Source organism: Drosophila bipectinata, chromosome 4 (assembly GCF_030179905.1).
Source record: "Drosophila bipectinata strain 14024-0381.07 chromosome 4, DbipHiC1v2, whole genome shotgun sequence".
Classification (NCBI taxonomy): Eukaryota; Metazoa; Arthropoda; class Insecta; order Diptera; family Drosophilidae; genus Drosophila; species Drosophila bipectinata.
This window is the reverse complement of record NC_091740.1, coordinates 8,827,638-8,844,539: the sequence shown is the minus strand read 5'-3', so window position 1 is coordinate 8,844,539 and position 16,902 is coordinate 8,827,638. Positions and strand designations below refer to the sequence as shown.

Sequence of the window (16,902 nt, the reverse complement as noted above, 5' to 3'; positions counted from 1 at the left end):
CTATAAAGCATAAGCGTGTAGAATTTATTAAGTTTTTACAAGATAAAAATATTCATGTAGCTACAATGAAACATGGCTTACTCAAACCGACAGATTTAACATACCAAACTATACTGTGTATAGACGAGACAGAAAAGAAAATAGAGGTGGCGGGGTTGCCATTGTCGTTAGCAATAAAATAGAACACGAGCAAATTACCAATTTAAAAACGCACCTAATTGAAAATGTGGGAATTAAAACAAAACAGCCCCTAACAATAACAATCTAAAACTTTATGCCATATACTTTCCTGGTTACACAGCAAAATGTCTGACTGCTTCATGTAATCAAAGATTATACAGTACATAGATGGGACATCTCATACAAAGAAAAATTTTCTATGGCGGGTTCCAGCAGTGGAACCCGCTGAAACGAGCGGGTTCCATTGCGTGACTAGTTAAGTTTGAGAAAATTTTCGCGCGTCAACGAATGAGGAATAGCCGAGTGGTAGAGTGCTTGGCTGGTGTGCAAAGTAAAATGAGTTCAAACCAGGCTCGGGAAGTCCATTTTTTTTTAATTTTAAATCTATTTATATTATTGTTTTATTATTTTAATGTGTTTCCCTAAATTTATAATCCAATAAAAAAAAATACAAAATTGTAAAATCACCTTAACATCGTCTCAGTTCGTAGTGGAACCCGCTGTAAAAATGTCTATAAGTGCGGGTTCTACGGCATTTTGGCAGGCCGCGTCATGGAACCCGCTCTCAAATGTTTTCCATTTTTTCCGTCGTGGAACCCGCTGTAATAATGAAAACATTTGAGAGCGGGTTCCACGACAAACGGCTGGCAGATGAGATAGGGAGAGAGAGAATTCTATTTTTAGATCGTAACATCTTTGGAACGATGAAAGTTTGAAACGATGTAATCGAACCAATTTAAGAGTAAAGAGATCAGAAATATCTTTTACTATCCTTACTCGTCAACTCTGTTTTTGGTATAGATTCTAGCGCCTCCTTTAACACCAATTTTAAGTATCATAAAATCAACTTCGAGGGTAGCCTAGATGGATAGTGCGCGATCCTTATTCATGGGGTCCTGGGTTCGACTTCATTAGCGGGCGGTTGTTTCGATTTTGATAAAGTTTTAGTTTTATGATTCTTTTTATATTTACTTTTATTTTTTTATTTTTACTTTTAATTTTTACGTTATTATTATTATTTTTAATTGCATTCTATAACAATTAAAGTGAAAATAAGTGACGGACGTGTCGGATGACAAAATGCCGGAAGGACTCCCTTGAAATTTTATTAGCCGGACATAATGAAGAATTAAACAATTTTACAATTGTAAAATTAAAGAAAAATAAAGAAAAAAAAAGAAAAAAAAAATAATAATTATAAATGAAAGAAAAAGTTCAAAGTCCTTACGAGGATTTGATCACAGAAAAATTACACATAGAGTAACTACTCTATGCATTACGCTACCATCCTGTCTCGATCTGCGGTGATCAAAAATACTATTTGTTCTACCAACTACCACATCGGCGCATCGAAAACAGAAACGAGAAATCGAAATTGAAATTTGGAAGCCAAAACATTACTCCGTCGTGCGAGCAGTCACACATACACACATAGGTTCACATTTTTGTTGACGGATACATGGAAAGAGTTCTAAAAATAGAATCGTATGCATGTGCGTCCCCCCTCACCAACAAGCTCGACGCAAAAAGTTGACCGTTTTGGGCCCTGATGTCCCATCTATGTACTTTATAATCTTTGATGTAATGTAGCTGGACACCGAAATCATTTAAAACAAAATATAGATCAGACTTACTAAAAATTTCCAAATTGCAGGGGAATTTTATCGCCTGTGGTGATTATAACTCATGTCATAGAACATGGAACTGCGACCGAGAAAATTGCTGGGGTAACATTTTAAATGAAATATCAGATTTAGGCAAATTTAACTTGCTTTTCCCTTCCATCCAACTTATATTCTTAGATGTCATAAGGCTAAGGCATCCACAATATATCTTTGCATTACCAAAACTCCAAATCAAAATCAGTTTCAAATCCAACAGTCTTAAAGAACCTATCCACAGTGGTCGATTCGGTCTCGCTAGCGGCATTAAACTAATAACTTCTGAAATATTAGAGATATCTTCAATCGGTTTTTTATTTTCGGTTTGTTACTCAATTTTGCATTATGTGGAAAAAAATGAAATTTATAGTGTTTTTTTAATTTTTTTTTTTTTATATTTAAAAAAAGACTTTTATTACATTTTTTGTATTCTAAAGAAAAAGAGTAAGAAATAGAATTATAACTTATATTATGCAAGAAGCAAATAAGAAACATATACATTGTATACACAAATTTTATATACATCATACACAAAAAAATTAAAATTCCGTGAACAGGCGGTGGCATGTCAAACCAAGGGTATTTATTAACAAAAATTTCGGCAGTTTCCATAGCTTACGATCCGAATGCATTGGTGTTTAAGTAATGTCCACAGGACAATGCTCGCAGGACAATGCTAAATCGGAATATTAAAATTTGGTTACTCTTTTTATGCGCGCAGCTAAATTTGCAAAAAATCTTCGTGCAGTGTTTCCATTGTTAGTACTTTCAGTACCGGCCGTACTTCCAGTTCTTATAATATCCCCGGTAAGCTCCTCGTCAGCATTCAGCTTCGACACAATTCTTGATGTATTTCCGTCCTTATACTGCTACTTATACTGCTATACTGCGTCCTGCTACTTGCAGCCAAAAACAATACATCAGTCGAGACTTTCTCCGAAATGCCTGATAGTTTGTTGATTTGAGCAAAGATTATAAAGTACATAGATGGGACATCAGGGCCCAAAACGGTCAACTTTTTGCGTCGAGCTTGTTGGTGAAGGGGGAAACGCACATGCATACGATTCTAATTTTAGAACTCTTTATATGTACCCGTCAACAAAAATGTTAACCTATATGTGTATGTGTGACTGCTCGCACGACGGAGTAAAAATGTTTTGGCTTCCAAATTTCAATTTCAATTTCTCGTTTCTGTTTTCGATGCGCCGATATGGTAGTTGGTAAAACCAATAGTATTTTTGATCGCCGCAGATCGAGACAGGGTGGTAGCGTAATGCATAGAGTAGTTACTCTATGTGTAATTTTTCTGTGTTCAAATCCTCGTAAGGACTTTGAACTTTTTCTTTCTTTTATAATTATTATTATTTTTTTTCTTTTATTGTAATATTTTTCTTTAATTTTACAATTGTAAAATTGTTTAATTCTTCATTATGTCCGGCTAATAAAATTTCAAGGGAGTCCTTCCGGCATTTTGTCATCCGACCCGTCCGTCACTTATTTTTACTTAAATTGTTTTCGAATGCAATTAAAAATAATAATAATAACGTAAAAATTAAAAGTAAAAAAACAAAATATTAAAAAAATAAAAGTAAATATAAAAAAAGAATCATAAAACTATAACTTTATCAAAATCGATTAACAACCGCCCGCTAATGAAGTCGAACCCAGGACCCCATGAATAAGGACCACGCACTATTCATCTGGGCTACCCTCGAAGTTGATTTTATGATACTTAAAATTGGTGTTAAAGGAGGCGCTAGAATCTATACCAAAACAGAGCTGACGAGTAAAGATAGTAAAAGATATTTCTGATCTCTTCACTCTTACATTGGTTCGATCACAACGTTTCAAACTTTCATCGTTCCAAAGATGTCACGATCTAAAAATAGAATTCTCTCTCTCCCTATCTCATCTGCCAGCCGTTTGTCGTGGAACCCGCTCTCAAATGTTTCCATTATTACAGCGGGTTCCACGACGGAAAAAATGAAGACATTTGAGAGCGGGTTCCACGACGTGGCCTGCTAAAATGCCGTAGAACCCGCATAGACATTTTTACAGCGGGTTCCACTACGAACTGAGACGATGTTAAGGTTATTTTACAATTTTGTATTTTTTTTATGGGATTATAAATTTAGGAAAACACATTAAAATAATAAAACAATAATATAAATAGATTTAAAATTTAAAAAAAATGGACTTCCCGAGCCTGGTTTGAACTCGTTTTACTTTGCATACCAGCCAAGCACACTACCACTCGGCTATTCCTCATTCGTTGTCGCGCGAAAAATTTCTCAAACTTAACTTGTCGCGCAATGGAACCCGCTCGTTCCAGCGGGGTCCACTGCTGGAACCCGCCATAGAAAATTTTTCTTTGTATGAGATGTCCCATCTATGTACTTTATAATCTTTGATTTGAGTTATTCTGCATCACTCTGAAATAGTTTTCTCTGGGCGTCCAACATTTCTAAATGATGATCTTTCCATCAACACCTGAGGCGTGTCTAGCCATTCTTTATTCCTTTTTTCAAAAGCTGCCTTATTTATATCGCATTTCTTCCACTACTGGACAAGCTTTCCAAATGCATGGAAAACAGCCAAAATAATACCGATTGTTAAACCAGGCAAACTAGCCAGCAGACCTGATAGTTGCAGACCGATTAGCTTATTATGTAGCATATCCAAAATATTTGAAAAGATAACCAGAGCTCGAATAGTTAGTTATTTAGATACACACGAAATACTGCCTTCCATGCAATACGGATTCAGGACCAAACTAAACTGCACAGTTTCTTCCGTAAAACTCACAAATTACATAAAAGAAAATATGCAAAATAAAAAATCTGTTGGACTGGTTACTTTAGATATTGAAGCGGCTTTTGACACAGTATAGCACGATGGCTTGGTGCACAAGTTAAAGAATATGGAATTGCCCACATACCTTATAAAAAGTGTACAAAGTTTTATAACACAAAGAAGTTTTTATATATCCTTAAATGGAGAGAAGTCCACTCAACGCTCCATACTAGCTGGGGTACCTCAGGGATCGGTGTTAGGACCAGTGTTTATTATATACACGCATGACATTCCCCAGATGACAAATTGTAAGTTATCATTATTTGCTGATGATGCAGCTATTTACACTTCTGGCGTATTATACAATGATATAAAAAACATCATTCAAAATTATCTCTACAAACTAGAAGAGTATTACCACAAATGGAAGATAAAAATTAATCCTAATAAGACACAAGCCATTTTTTTCACGAAAAGAAGAAAATCTTTTTATTTACCAAATGATTGTCTAGAACTATGTAACACACCAATTGAGTGGGTTAATAATATTCGCTATTTAGGAATACATTTTGATAAAAAACTCACATTTAGTACACATGTTGGGGTCACAATAGATAAAATAAACCAAACAATACGAATATTATACCCTATAATCAATAGAAAATCGAAATTATCAATTGAAAACAAGTTAATAATTTTTAAGGTAATATTCAGGCCAGCCTTGATGTATGAACACTCCATTTGGGGAAAATGTGCACAGACACATATTAAAAAAATACAAACGTGCCAAAATAAACTTCTAAAACTATTACTTAATCTACCATATTACACAAGCACTAACTACGTGCATGAAATGTCTGGAGTCCAAACGGTACAACAATATATTTCACAATAAACTCTCTTAGTCAGTAAAAGTAGTAAAATTAGTAATTAAGTGTCAGATCAAGGTTTTTAGTTCAATTTTTCCTTGAAATAATTATATGTTATAAATAACTAAACGAATAAAATATTATAATATATTTCAGTTGAAAAGCATATGCTATAACTCTGTAAAAATAAAATTTGTAACATTAGCTTTAAGGGGTTATATACAGTTGTACCGCGCAAAAATATGGATTTTTATCGATTTTTTTTTGACACCATTGAAAATATTTATGAAAAATGTTTTACCGACGTTGTTTAGTACATGTTTCTATGTACTTAATTAAATTTTTTCATAAAAAGATATTACATAACAAAAATGTTATAGCCGAATTCCCGAATCGTCTTTTTTCGATGGTGTCTTGCGGTGGACATGATTTCTCGAAAACGGTTCATCCGAAATCCAAAATTCAAAAAAGTTTAGTTAGTATATTGTATTATCTAGTCCGTGAACGAGGGATTTTTTAAAATTTTGATTAAAAAAAAAATGGCGACGTTTGAAACAAAAAATTTACTTTTTCAAGGTATAAGATTTTCGTTTTTTGTGCTTTAAAAAGGGAGTTTTCAAAAAAATGGAAAATCCCTCGTTCACGGACTAGCTAATATCATAATAAATATGTGGTCAAAATTTGGTGTTGATCGGATTAGTAGTTTTTTAGTAATCGTGTCCACCGCAAAGGTAATTGCCCAAAAAAAAGATTCTGAGATAATCGCGTTTAAAGTTTCAAGTTTGTTCAAGTTTTATATGCAGATGGTGTGCTATAAATAGCTACAGCTTCGGATCTAATGCTCCGATCGTTATCAATTTTTGTGGGAGTACACCCAATAGAATATACTTAAAGAATATGCAATAAAAAAAAAATCGATTTTTTCATATATCACAACTGTATATAACCCCTTAATGAAATTTATAAATTTTTAGGATATAAAGCACACAGAATAAATAAATAAAAAAATAATATACAATAATGTAAATATTAAATTAAATATATTGATTTACCAAATTTTGAGTATTAATAAAAAAAATAAGCTATCGATTTTTTCAAAAATATACTCAGCTAAGCCAAATCAACTAGTTTTCCCTGAAATCAAAAGAAAAAACAATCCAAAAACGGAAACTGAGAAAAAAGGTACAAAGAAAACACGTGAGCTCATGAGTACCGATGAAGAATTATATTTATAACTATTAAAAACTAACAAATTAAGATAGTTTTAAGCAAAAATCTTCTTTATTCCCATGCTTAAAAATTTTTCAACTTCATATTAATGGTTACCTTATTAACCAGTCCTTACTAACAACTCTTAAGAATGGATTCCCCACCAACTTTACAACACTCCACACCTTTACACACATCGACCTCTCCATTGCTTACCCTTAACTAAAACTACACTCCAAATGGTCAATTGTCAGCCACCTCTCAAAATTCAATATAAATTAAACCAACTGACCCTTTTACCAAGCCTTAACCAAGCAACTTTCTGATGGCAGACCACCCAGCTCGTATATAAACCAAGAAACAGCCAATCTCTGCTCCATAATGCGACATAACAAAATATTAGCACGACCAATACATTCAATTTAAAAAATCTAATGCACAACTAAAACGAGAAATAACAAGAAAGGAAAACTAACTTCGGACCCTTGCAGTTAAAACCGGATATATGTCTCAGAAATCGGAAACAGTTGGCTGATCCTTATGAGAATATCATAATATAACCATTTCATTACGATAAAAAATAAAAAAAAAGTCCCAAACTTCTATTTTCAAGAACACCAAAGTTTGTATTTTTACCAAATACCATTTCCGATTGTTCAGTTATATGGCAGCTATAGAATATAGTCGGCCGATCCTTATGAAATTTGGCCCTTCCCAATAATATGGAAAAAAAACTAATACATCTCAGGTCTCAAAACCCACATTCAAATTCACTGCCTTGCTAACCCGTCAAACATATTTGAAATGTATACAAACAAACAAGACATTTCAAAAGCGCTATGTGAACACTGGTCAAATTTCTCTCTGAATAATAGAGAACACCTCAACTATCTTTTTACCCATGAAACATCCTTTCACTCGACCATAAGAATGTGATATTTCAGTGATTGAACTGAGAACCACCATTAAACAACTCAAAGGGATAACACCAGGCAGAGACCGCATCTGCTATCGAATGATACAAAAATTACCAGATCCAGTCATGCAAAGGCTACCCAAACTTTACAACAGTATTCTGCACTCATATATCCCACAACAACTTAAAGTAAGCAACATAGTACCACTCTTAAAAACAATATCCTTGTGAGGGTACGACTTAAAATTGGACAAACTTAAAACTTAAAACTTTCTGGAACTTCGATCGCCTATTAAATCAAGTACGGCCACCCCGTTCACTGGAATTTGAAGATGCGCTTGATACAAATGTTCTTTTGCAATTAAGATTCCCAATAAACAGACGCGTTGAAATGTGTTGTCTATATGCTGTGTGGTTAGTATGCTGTATAGTTAGTACTCATACCCTTTTTCTGGAGAGCATAATTTGTTTGTTGGCATAATGTTTAGCGAGACCCCATCATTTTAATTTGACCTTATTCTCATTCTTCAAGCCATTCTTCTATTCTTCATTCTCCTGATAGTTGCACTTTTCTTGATGCGCAACACATCCCAGCTGGCTCATTTTTTAATTTCAGAGCAAGACAATGCGGACATTCCTTGTCCATAGCACCAATTATTACTTTTGAGTGTGCATAATACTCAATAAAAGGCTCATACTGGAAAGCTAGACGCAGGAATGAATCAGATGTAAATGCTCGATGTACCTTTTGTCATTGTTGGTCATTCGTTCTGCGTCTATTGACTGTGAAACGACCTGATTGTTTTTGTTCTAATCTTTTGACTTCATTGCGTTCAGCTCGTGTATCTTCTGGCTCTTCTTGATACAATTGCTTGCTACTCGTATCACGGCTCAAATCACCCCCTTTTGCGTTTTCTTGGCATTGCTCACTGTACAAAACACTCATAAATAAAATTTATGTATTTACTTATTGAATAAGGATTTTTGACCCAGTTTAAATTGAGTTAAAATGCTATGGTAGCGTGAGTTTATTAGTGTGATGAGGTAGTAACTCACTTTATATGTAATTTTGGTATGTCGAACAGGATTTATGAGGATGAAAAATAGATGTTGGCGGATTCTCAGACCTACTCAATACGGCCACAAAATTTTAGGAGAATCGGTATACCCGTTTCGGAGGAGTACGGTAACAAAAACTGTGACACGAAAATTTTATATATATAGCATTAAGCTATCCAATGTAAGCTTCCGAAAAATTCTCTCTTAATTTACCCCTTTTTTCTTTTAGTCTTTGTATTCAAACTTTATTAAAGATCTAGTAGTTAAGACAATTAAATTCCAACTTATTAGGCTCAAAGAAACCCAGTAAGAGTAAAGATTAAGGTTAAATAGACTGTAGAGATAAAGAAGAAAGATGAAAATTAGAGTTATTAAGAAATGGGTTGTGAATTGAAGAACAGTTTAAATGAAGTAAATTATATTTTTATGGGCACCTGAGCTAAATGATTTCTCTGTATAAGCAAAGATTATAAAAAACATTGATGGGACATCTCATACAAAGAAAAATTTTCTATGGCGGGTTCCAGCGCTGGAACCCGCTGGAACGAGCGATTTAAAATCACCTTACAATCGTCTCAGTTCGTAGTGGAACCCGCTGTAAAAATGTCTATAAGTGAGGGTTTTACGCCATTTTGGCAGGCCGCTTCGAGGAACCCGCTCTCAAATGTTTTCATTTTTTCCGTCGTGGAACCCGCTGTAAAAATTAAAACATTTGAGAGCGGGTTCCATGACAAACTTCTGGCAGATGAGAGAGGGAAAGAAAGAATTCTATTTTTAGGTCGTCACATCTTTGGAACGATGAAAGTTTGAAACGTTCAAATCGAACCAGTGCACTATGGGGTTTTTGACCACTTTATGTGGCATTTAATCATTTTTTGAAAGTTCTCTGATTTAAAAAAAATTAATGGGAATGTATTAAGAAAACATCAAACTATTATGCCTCATACTCAAAATATTAATTATTAGCACCATATGCTAGCATAACAGCTTCAAAGTCAACTGTTGCATCCGAAAGCACGTGCGCTAAGTTTGGAATTTTCACATAGTGATTTGTGAAATTAGATTATTTGTTTAAAACTCCATTTAAAAAGAAACATAGGAATGGACACTGATTTCACAGGTTTGTACTACATGTTAAATGTATTAACTGTTTAAATTGTGCGTGTCTATACTAAAATTTTGTCATTTTATAGATGCACCTTAAGCTGAATTTTGGGAAACAAATTTCAACTTTGGGAAGAGTTTTAAAATAGAAGGAATAAAAAGTTTTCAATGCGTCCAAGTGTATGTTGTAGCGTTGTCAATACTGAGCAAAGGCTGTTAGTCTTATTGTGCGATCTTATTGTTTCTCCACTATTGGTGCAATTTGAATTTTTCTTAGATAACCTCACTTTCTCCAAAAGCCGACTTGGTCGCTGCTTGGAACAGCGAAAGGGGCCGGGCTGAGCATCAAATGGCTGTACAATGTTTTTTTTTAACGCCATGCAAATAACAATGTGGGTAATGCCGTTTTGAAAAAAAGCCACCTGTTTTTAATGGAAGTAATGGAAAATACGGTGCTTTCAGTCGGCTATTTTGGAAAAGAAGCGTCTGAGTCCGGAAACAAGCTGTATAAATCAGACAGGCGTCACCATTCAAGAAAACACTACCGATTACATTCCATCGCTGATGTGTTCAACAGAGCTATGGATACATCAGATCCAATTATTTCGTCCTTAATTTATCGAGATGCATAAAAAACTAAAGAGTCTTTTACTTCCAATTGAGGTAATTGAGTTGCTTTCGTACGAATACGAAAATAATGTTTGTCTCGAAGATGACGAATTTAACGATTCCTGCTTGTTTTTATACCCTTGCAGAGGGTATTATAATTTTGTCCAAAAGTGTGCAACGCAGTGAAGGAGACATCTCCGACCCTATAAAGTATATATATTCTTGATCAGGATCACCTCCTGAGTTGATATGAGCATGTCCGTCTGTCCGTCTGTCTGTCCGTCTGTCGGTCTGTCCGTTTCTACGCGAACTAGTCTCTCAGTTTTAAAGCTATCGTCTTGAAACTTTTCACACACCCTTCTTTCCTTTGCACGCAGTATATAAGTCGGAACGGCTGGGATCAACCGACTATATCCTATAGCTGCCATATAACTGATTGATCGGAAATGGTATAACTTTGGTGTTTTTAGAGTTAGAGATAACTCTAATAATCATAAGGATCGGCCAACTATATCCGATGTTTGTGATATATATCCGGTTTTAACTGCAAGGGTATATAAACTTCGGCTCCGCCCAAAGTTAGCTTTCCTTTCTTGTTTTAGATAATATTGATATATTATAGAAAATGAAAAAAAAAAAAGAATAATAAGATTAATACTACTGTATGAAGGAATTTTTCTTTCTCAACTTTTATATGCATTTGTATGGAAGAAGACTGAAATCCGGTATTTTAAACTGACAGTTCCCAGGGAAAGCGTTGTCCGATTTGGTTCAAAATTGCTTTATCGTATTAAAATAACAACAAATATCAGCTCCTTAAATTTCATTAATTTATCTTTACTTTTACCAAATCGTTCCTATGGGAGCTATAGGATATAGTTTCCTGATCCGAACGATTTTCATACTATATGTGCCTAGGATCAAATAATAACGATTGGTAAAGTTTCATGTCGATGTCTCCAAAACTGACCGAGTTATTAATTAATGCCACAAAAACAGGTCAAAAACCCCATAGTGCAGTGTGAGAGCAAAGAGATTAGAAATATCTTCTACTATCCTTATTATTTAGCTATGTTTTTGGTGCGCTTTCAAACCAATTTTAAGTATCATTAGATCAACTTCAAGGGTAGCCCAGATGGAAAGTGCGCGCTCCTTTATTCCTGGGACCCTGGGTTCGATTTCATTAGTGGGCGTTTGTTTCAATTTTTATAAAGTTTTAGTTTTAAGATATTTTTGTATTTACTTTTTTATTTTTTTTTTACTTTTTATATTTACTTTATTGTTATTATTTTTTAATGGCATTCTATTACAATTGTTGTAAAAATAAGTGACGGACGTGTCGGATGACAAAATGCCGGACTCCCTTTAAATTTTATTAGCCGGACATAATGACAAATTAAACAATTTTAGGATTTTAAAATTAAAAAAAAATATTACAATTAAAGAAAAATAAAAAAAATATTAATTATAAAAGAAAGAAAAAGTTAAAAGCCCTAATTCCTAACAGAAAAATTATATATAGAATAACTACTCTATACATTACGCTACCACCCTGTCTCGATCTGTAGCAATTAAAAATACTACTTGTTCTACTAACTACCACATCGGCGCATTGGAAACAGAAACGAGAAATTGAAATTGAAATTTGGAAGCCAAAACATTTTTACGCCGTCGTGCGAGCAGTGACACATACATACAAAGCCACACATTTTTTTTACGCATATATGTAAAGAGTTCTAAATATAGAATCGACGAAAACAAGCTCACCAACAAGCTCGACGAAAAAGTTGACCGTTTTGGGCCCTGATATCCCATCTACATATGTACTTTATAATCTTTGGTATCAGGGTAAAGGCAGCAATTATTTGAAAGTTTTTACAGAAAGGGCGGGCCAAGCCGAATAACCATTTCGTTTCCACTTCACTTAAATAACAACGCGCTCTTTGTCTCAAATTCATGTCCACCCGAAATGACTGTATACCCTCTAATCCCTTTTAACTCTGTCTACAAAATTTTATTGTGTAGCGGTGATCCTGATTAGGATCCAACCCCCTGGACTACCTGACCCAACCCCCTGGACCACCAATCGAGTATGCTACGCAACCTCCTATCGACCGATAGCTGCTTGTCCAAAGTAATGGATAAAATAATTTTTAAAAGACTATGGTGGCTAGTTAACAATAGCCAGCTACTCGATAGTCGTCAAATGGGCTTTAGGAAAGGAAAGTCGGTATCAGATTCTCTAGCATCGCTAGACTACTTGACTACCGCAACTCTATCAAGAAAAAACCATATACCAATAATATCATAAAATCGGAATCTAATTTCCAGGTTATACCATTTACACTAAAATGGTATGAAAACCATTTACATAAAAAATGGTGTTTACTAAAAACACCAAACAGCTATAGGATATAGTCGGCCGATCTGAGCCGTTCCGACTTATATACTGCGTGCAAAGGAAAGAAGGGTGTGTGAAAAGTTTCAAGACGATAGTTTTAAAACTGAGAGATTAGTTCGCGTAGAAACGGACAGACGGACAGACAGACGGAAAGACGGACAGACGGACATGCTCATATCAACTCAGGAGGTGATCCTGATCAAGAATATATATACTTTATAGGGTCGGAGATGTCTCCTTCACTGCGTTGCACTCTTTTGGACAAAATTATAATACCCTCTGCAAGGGTATAAAAAGAACTAATTACTATACGACGTACAATAGGATTTAAGGTTGGACTAGTGTGGCATCACTTTCTACACCTTTTTAAAAACGAGATTTCTATGAAAATTTTCACTGTTGAGACGACTTACTTTAACGTATAACTACTTTTATAAGATAACGTATAAGAACTTTTAATATTTCAATACGTAGTACAAACTCCACTGGTTACTGTTCAAGGCAAAAGATGGATCAGTTTGTAGTCTTTTTCCAGTAATATGAAGTTTAAAATTACGTTGGTTTTCACTTTTTAACTTCGCAAGCTATTGATTTCGCGAATGTATTGACATCTATGAAAGTTTTTGTTATGCAACATTAATGGTCAGTCTTTTCTTAATGCAATGCAATCAAAATCCCTTCGATATTTTAGCTTTTAACAAGAAAGGAAAGCTAACTTCGGGCGGAGCCGAAGTTGATATACCCTTGCAGTTAAAACCGGAATATAGAATAGAATCTGTACCAAGTTCCAGCTTTCTATCTTCAAAAACACGAAAGTTGGGTCATTTCCGATCGTTCAGTTATATGGCAGCTATAAGATATAGTCGGCCGATTCTTATGAAATTTGGCATGTCGTAATTTTTTGCCAAAAATAGCACTCATGTCAAATTTGAATTCTCTAACTCTAAAAACACCAAAGTTATACCATTTCCGATCAATCAGTTATATGGCAGCTATAGGATATAGTCGGCCGATCCCGGTCGTTCCGACTTATATACTGCGTGCAAAGGAAAGAAGGGTGTGTGCAAAGTTTCAAGACGATAGCTTTAAAACTGAGAGACTAGTTCGCGTAGAAACAGACAGACAGACAGACGGACAGACGGACAGACGGACATGCTCATATCAACTCAGGAGGTGATCCTGATCAAGAATATATATACTTTATAGGGTCGGAGATGTCTCCTTCACTGCGTTGCACACTTTTGGACAAAATTATAATACCCTCTGCAAGGGTATAAAAATCGAATTTTTGCCAACAAAAGGGATTATTAGTACTATAGTGGGGTTGTTTGAGGGCAACGTTAAGGTAGTGGCTTGGAGAAGTCTAGGGTGCCAAACCTGTAGCGCCCGAGCGAGAATTTGGATTCCGCCACAATTAAGGAATCGGCCCAGATTCTCATCACGCTCCAGAGATGAAATTCATACCATCCCTCAACGGACGAGTGGCAAAGGTGGAACTCTAGATGGAGGGACCAACGAACCAAGTGTTGTTAAATAAACAAAGAATCGATACCTTCCACAGAGGCTTCTCACGGGGAAACTTCGGTTTAAGTTCGGTCATCATAAAGGTGAACAGATTTGACTTCGGCGCTATATAATAACTATATAGCTATATAAGCTATATATAATATAGCTTCGGTCGCCGAGACAAAAACTAGAGCCTGCATTTTCGCAAAAAAAGTACATAAACACATTTTTGTCGGCATACATGGCCTATGGAAGCCCAGAACTTCAAGACGAGTTGTGAGATGTGACCCCAACTCTCACCGCACCCAGTGGGCCAGCTCAAGCACGAAAGACCAAGGTGAGTATCTTTGTAACTTTACAGTTAGGTCAAATCTTTTCCTCTGCAACAGGCGACTTTCCAGTGTTCCTAAAACAATTTACCAAAACCTGCAATAGCGCGCTCGCAGTGGTGGTCGCCAGAGCTGTTTTCCCTCCAATCGGGAAGCCTTCTGAACAGTGCGAAGGCCGAAACATCGCTGGACTGTTTACAAGGCCTCTCTGACTACATATAAAAAATTCATCCAAAAACTGCCTTTTATGCGCTTGTCTCTAGGACTGAAAATCCCTCTCTTTTATCGCGTATTCCTATCGTTTTAAAACGGGGGTTTTCAACATGTGTAGTGTGTGCAATTCCAACGGGATATTCATATCACAGAAAATACACAGAGAGCAAGATCTTTTAAAAGCTTAAGGTGTTGCATCTATATTCTCCGGTCACCTTGGATAATTGAACGAAAAATATCACGTGATTCTTATCTATTGGTTTTTGCAGATCGAGATAAAAGTGCTGCATCAGCTATGTGGAAACTTTTTAGAGCTTTTTATTCTAGCCTAGTTAGGGCTAGATTTGCATAGTGAAGCTTAGCCATAAGCTTGCAGTCGTTTAAGAGATAAGGCAGCAAATTAGAGCCTAAATTATACATTAAAAGTAAACTCGTTCTAATACCAAATTATAACAAGGGAAGAATTTATAAAATCTCAGCAGAATTAGCGGGAAACTGCGAAATAGTGATTTTAGTTATTTTTATGCCAGGTATATTTTGTATTTAGTGCAGTGCAATTTTCTTTAAAGAATTATTTTCACCAGTGCCACGTGCCTGTGCGGCTAATACTAAATTATAAAATTCGCTAGTCTTAGATTATTTAATTGGCTAGTACTAGATTATGCAATCGGCTAGATAAATTAAGGATCTAAGGAATGCAGAGCGCCGAGATTCGAACGGGACTAATTCCGATGGAACCATTCCATTTTAATAAAATTTTGGAGTCGACAGGCGACTGCAGTGAATTTTCCCGGTGATATGAGTGACACCTTGTTTTCGCTACACGGAGAGAAAACTCCGCCGAACTATGTTTACGGTCGTATCTTTTAGCAGTGTACTTTTATAAACATTGGCCTGCTTAATTATTACCAAGCTTTTCAGTTTATTATTTTATTTATGTTATTATGGAGTTTTTGAAAACTCCATATTATGAAATAATTTATGTTATTATGGAGGAAAGAAAACTTTCCTCACACCTGTCTTGATTTTTGATTATAATATTGCAAATAATTTAATGTTATAAATTCAAATAGTTAGTATTTACATTTTACTTGCTTATTTTAGTATAAATAAATAGTATAAAATAAATAAATTGCGATGAATGTTTTAGAGAAAGATTTGAAACTTAATTGAAGTATGAAATAACTTTGTGGTTATCTGAATCTGAGTGAATTTTAGAGAAAATTTTGGATTTGACTTTGTTTGTTTGTTTTTGGATTTGAAATCATCCGGGTTTCTTTATGTATTTTCTAGCTAGTGCACTTAAATTATTTTAATGATGTTTTGTATGGATACGTGAAAAGAACCACCCCCATCCGTCGAGCTTAGTCTAAGACCACAAGAAGTCCACGCCCTACACTCCCATCCATACGTCCCTAAGGTATATCCTCTGGACCTTGTAGGAGATCGTGCAACTTGGTTCTGTTTAAACAACAACTAGCACCCACACATTACACATGTTCCCCCGAACACTATAACCGAAAACCTGACAACCCTTCGTGTAGATGGACATTGGGTGGGATGATGACTGTTACGGGCCGTGATGAGCATGACTATCAGAGTAATCACGGAGCACTGGCAAGTGGGAATACATGAATTCTCCCCATTATGACTATTGCTGCAGCTTCAGAAACGAGGATGATGAAGAAACAGTACAACATTTTCTTTGTCATTTCACGTTAGCACAAGCGGTCCCAACGAAAATAGATAAGAAAATAAGCAGCGAGGAGCGGCAAATATCTTAATTAACATACACTTGTTAATAAAAATTCAAAAGTAAAAATAAGGTGTAAACAGCTCGCCTGGCTAATAGTTCTTATAGTTCGAGCATATTGTGTATTGAACAGACTCGAATATCGACCCCGTGCCAGCCCCCCGCCACAAATGTGAGTGTGAGTTTTTTGACGTTCCAGGTTGTGATAGACGGAGACTAACCGAGAGGTCAATATCCTTACCCAAAAACCGAAAAAGACGAAGTCTTCACTGAGGTCGGTAGACGATGATTCTGCTGAAC

The 16,902-nt window shown here is 35.4% G+C and overlaps 1 protein-coding gene across 9 annotated transcripts in view; it reads right to left on the bottom strand.

The window, feature by feature from the left end:
- Positions 1 to 16,902, bottom strand: part of LOC108126859 (serine-rich adhesin for platelets) — a 119,175-nt gene that overhangs the window by 69,043 nt on the left and 33,230 nt on the right. The window contains exon 1 of one of the 9 annotated variants that reach the window (XM_070282363.1): positions 5,220 to 5,247. The exons of the other annotated variants lie outside the window; for them this stretch is intronic. Within the exon in view, the coding sequence (XP_070138464.1) occupies positions 5,220 to 5,232 (13 nt within the window). The 5' untranslated portion in view covers positions 5,233 to 5,247. Of the gene's footprint in view, positions 1 to 5,219; positions 5,248 to 16,902 lie in introns of those variants that run through there. 9 annotated transcript variants of the gene reach the window in all.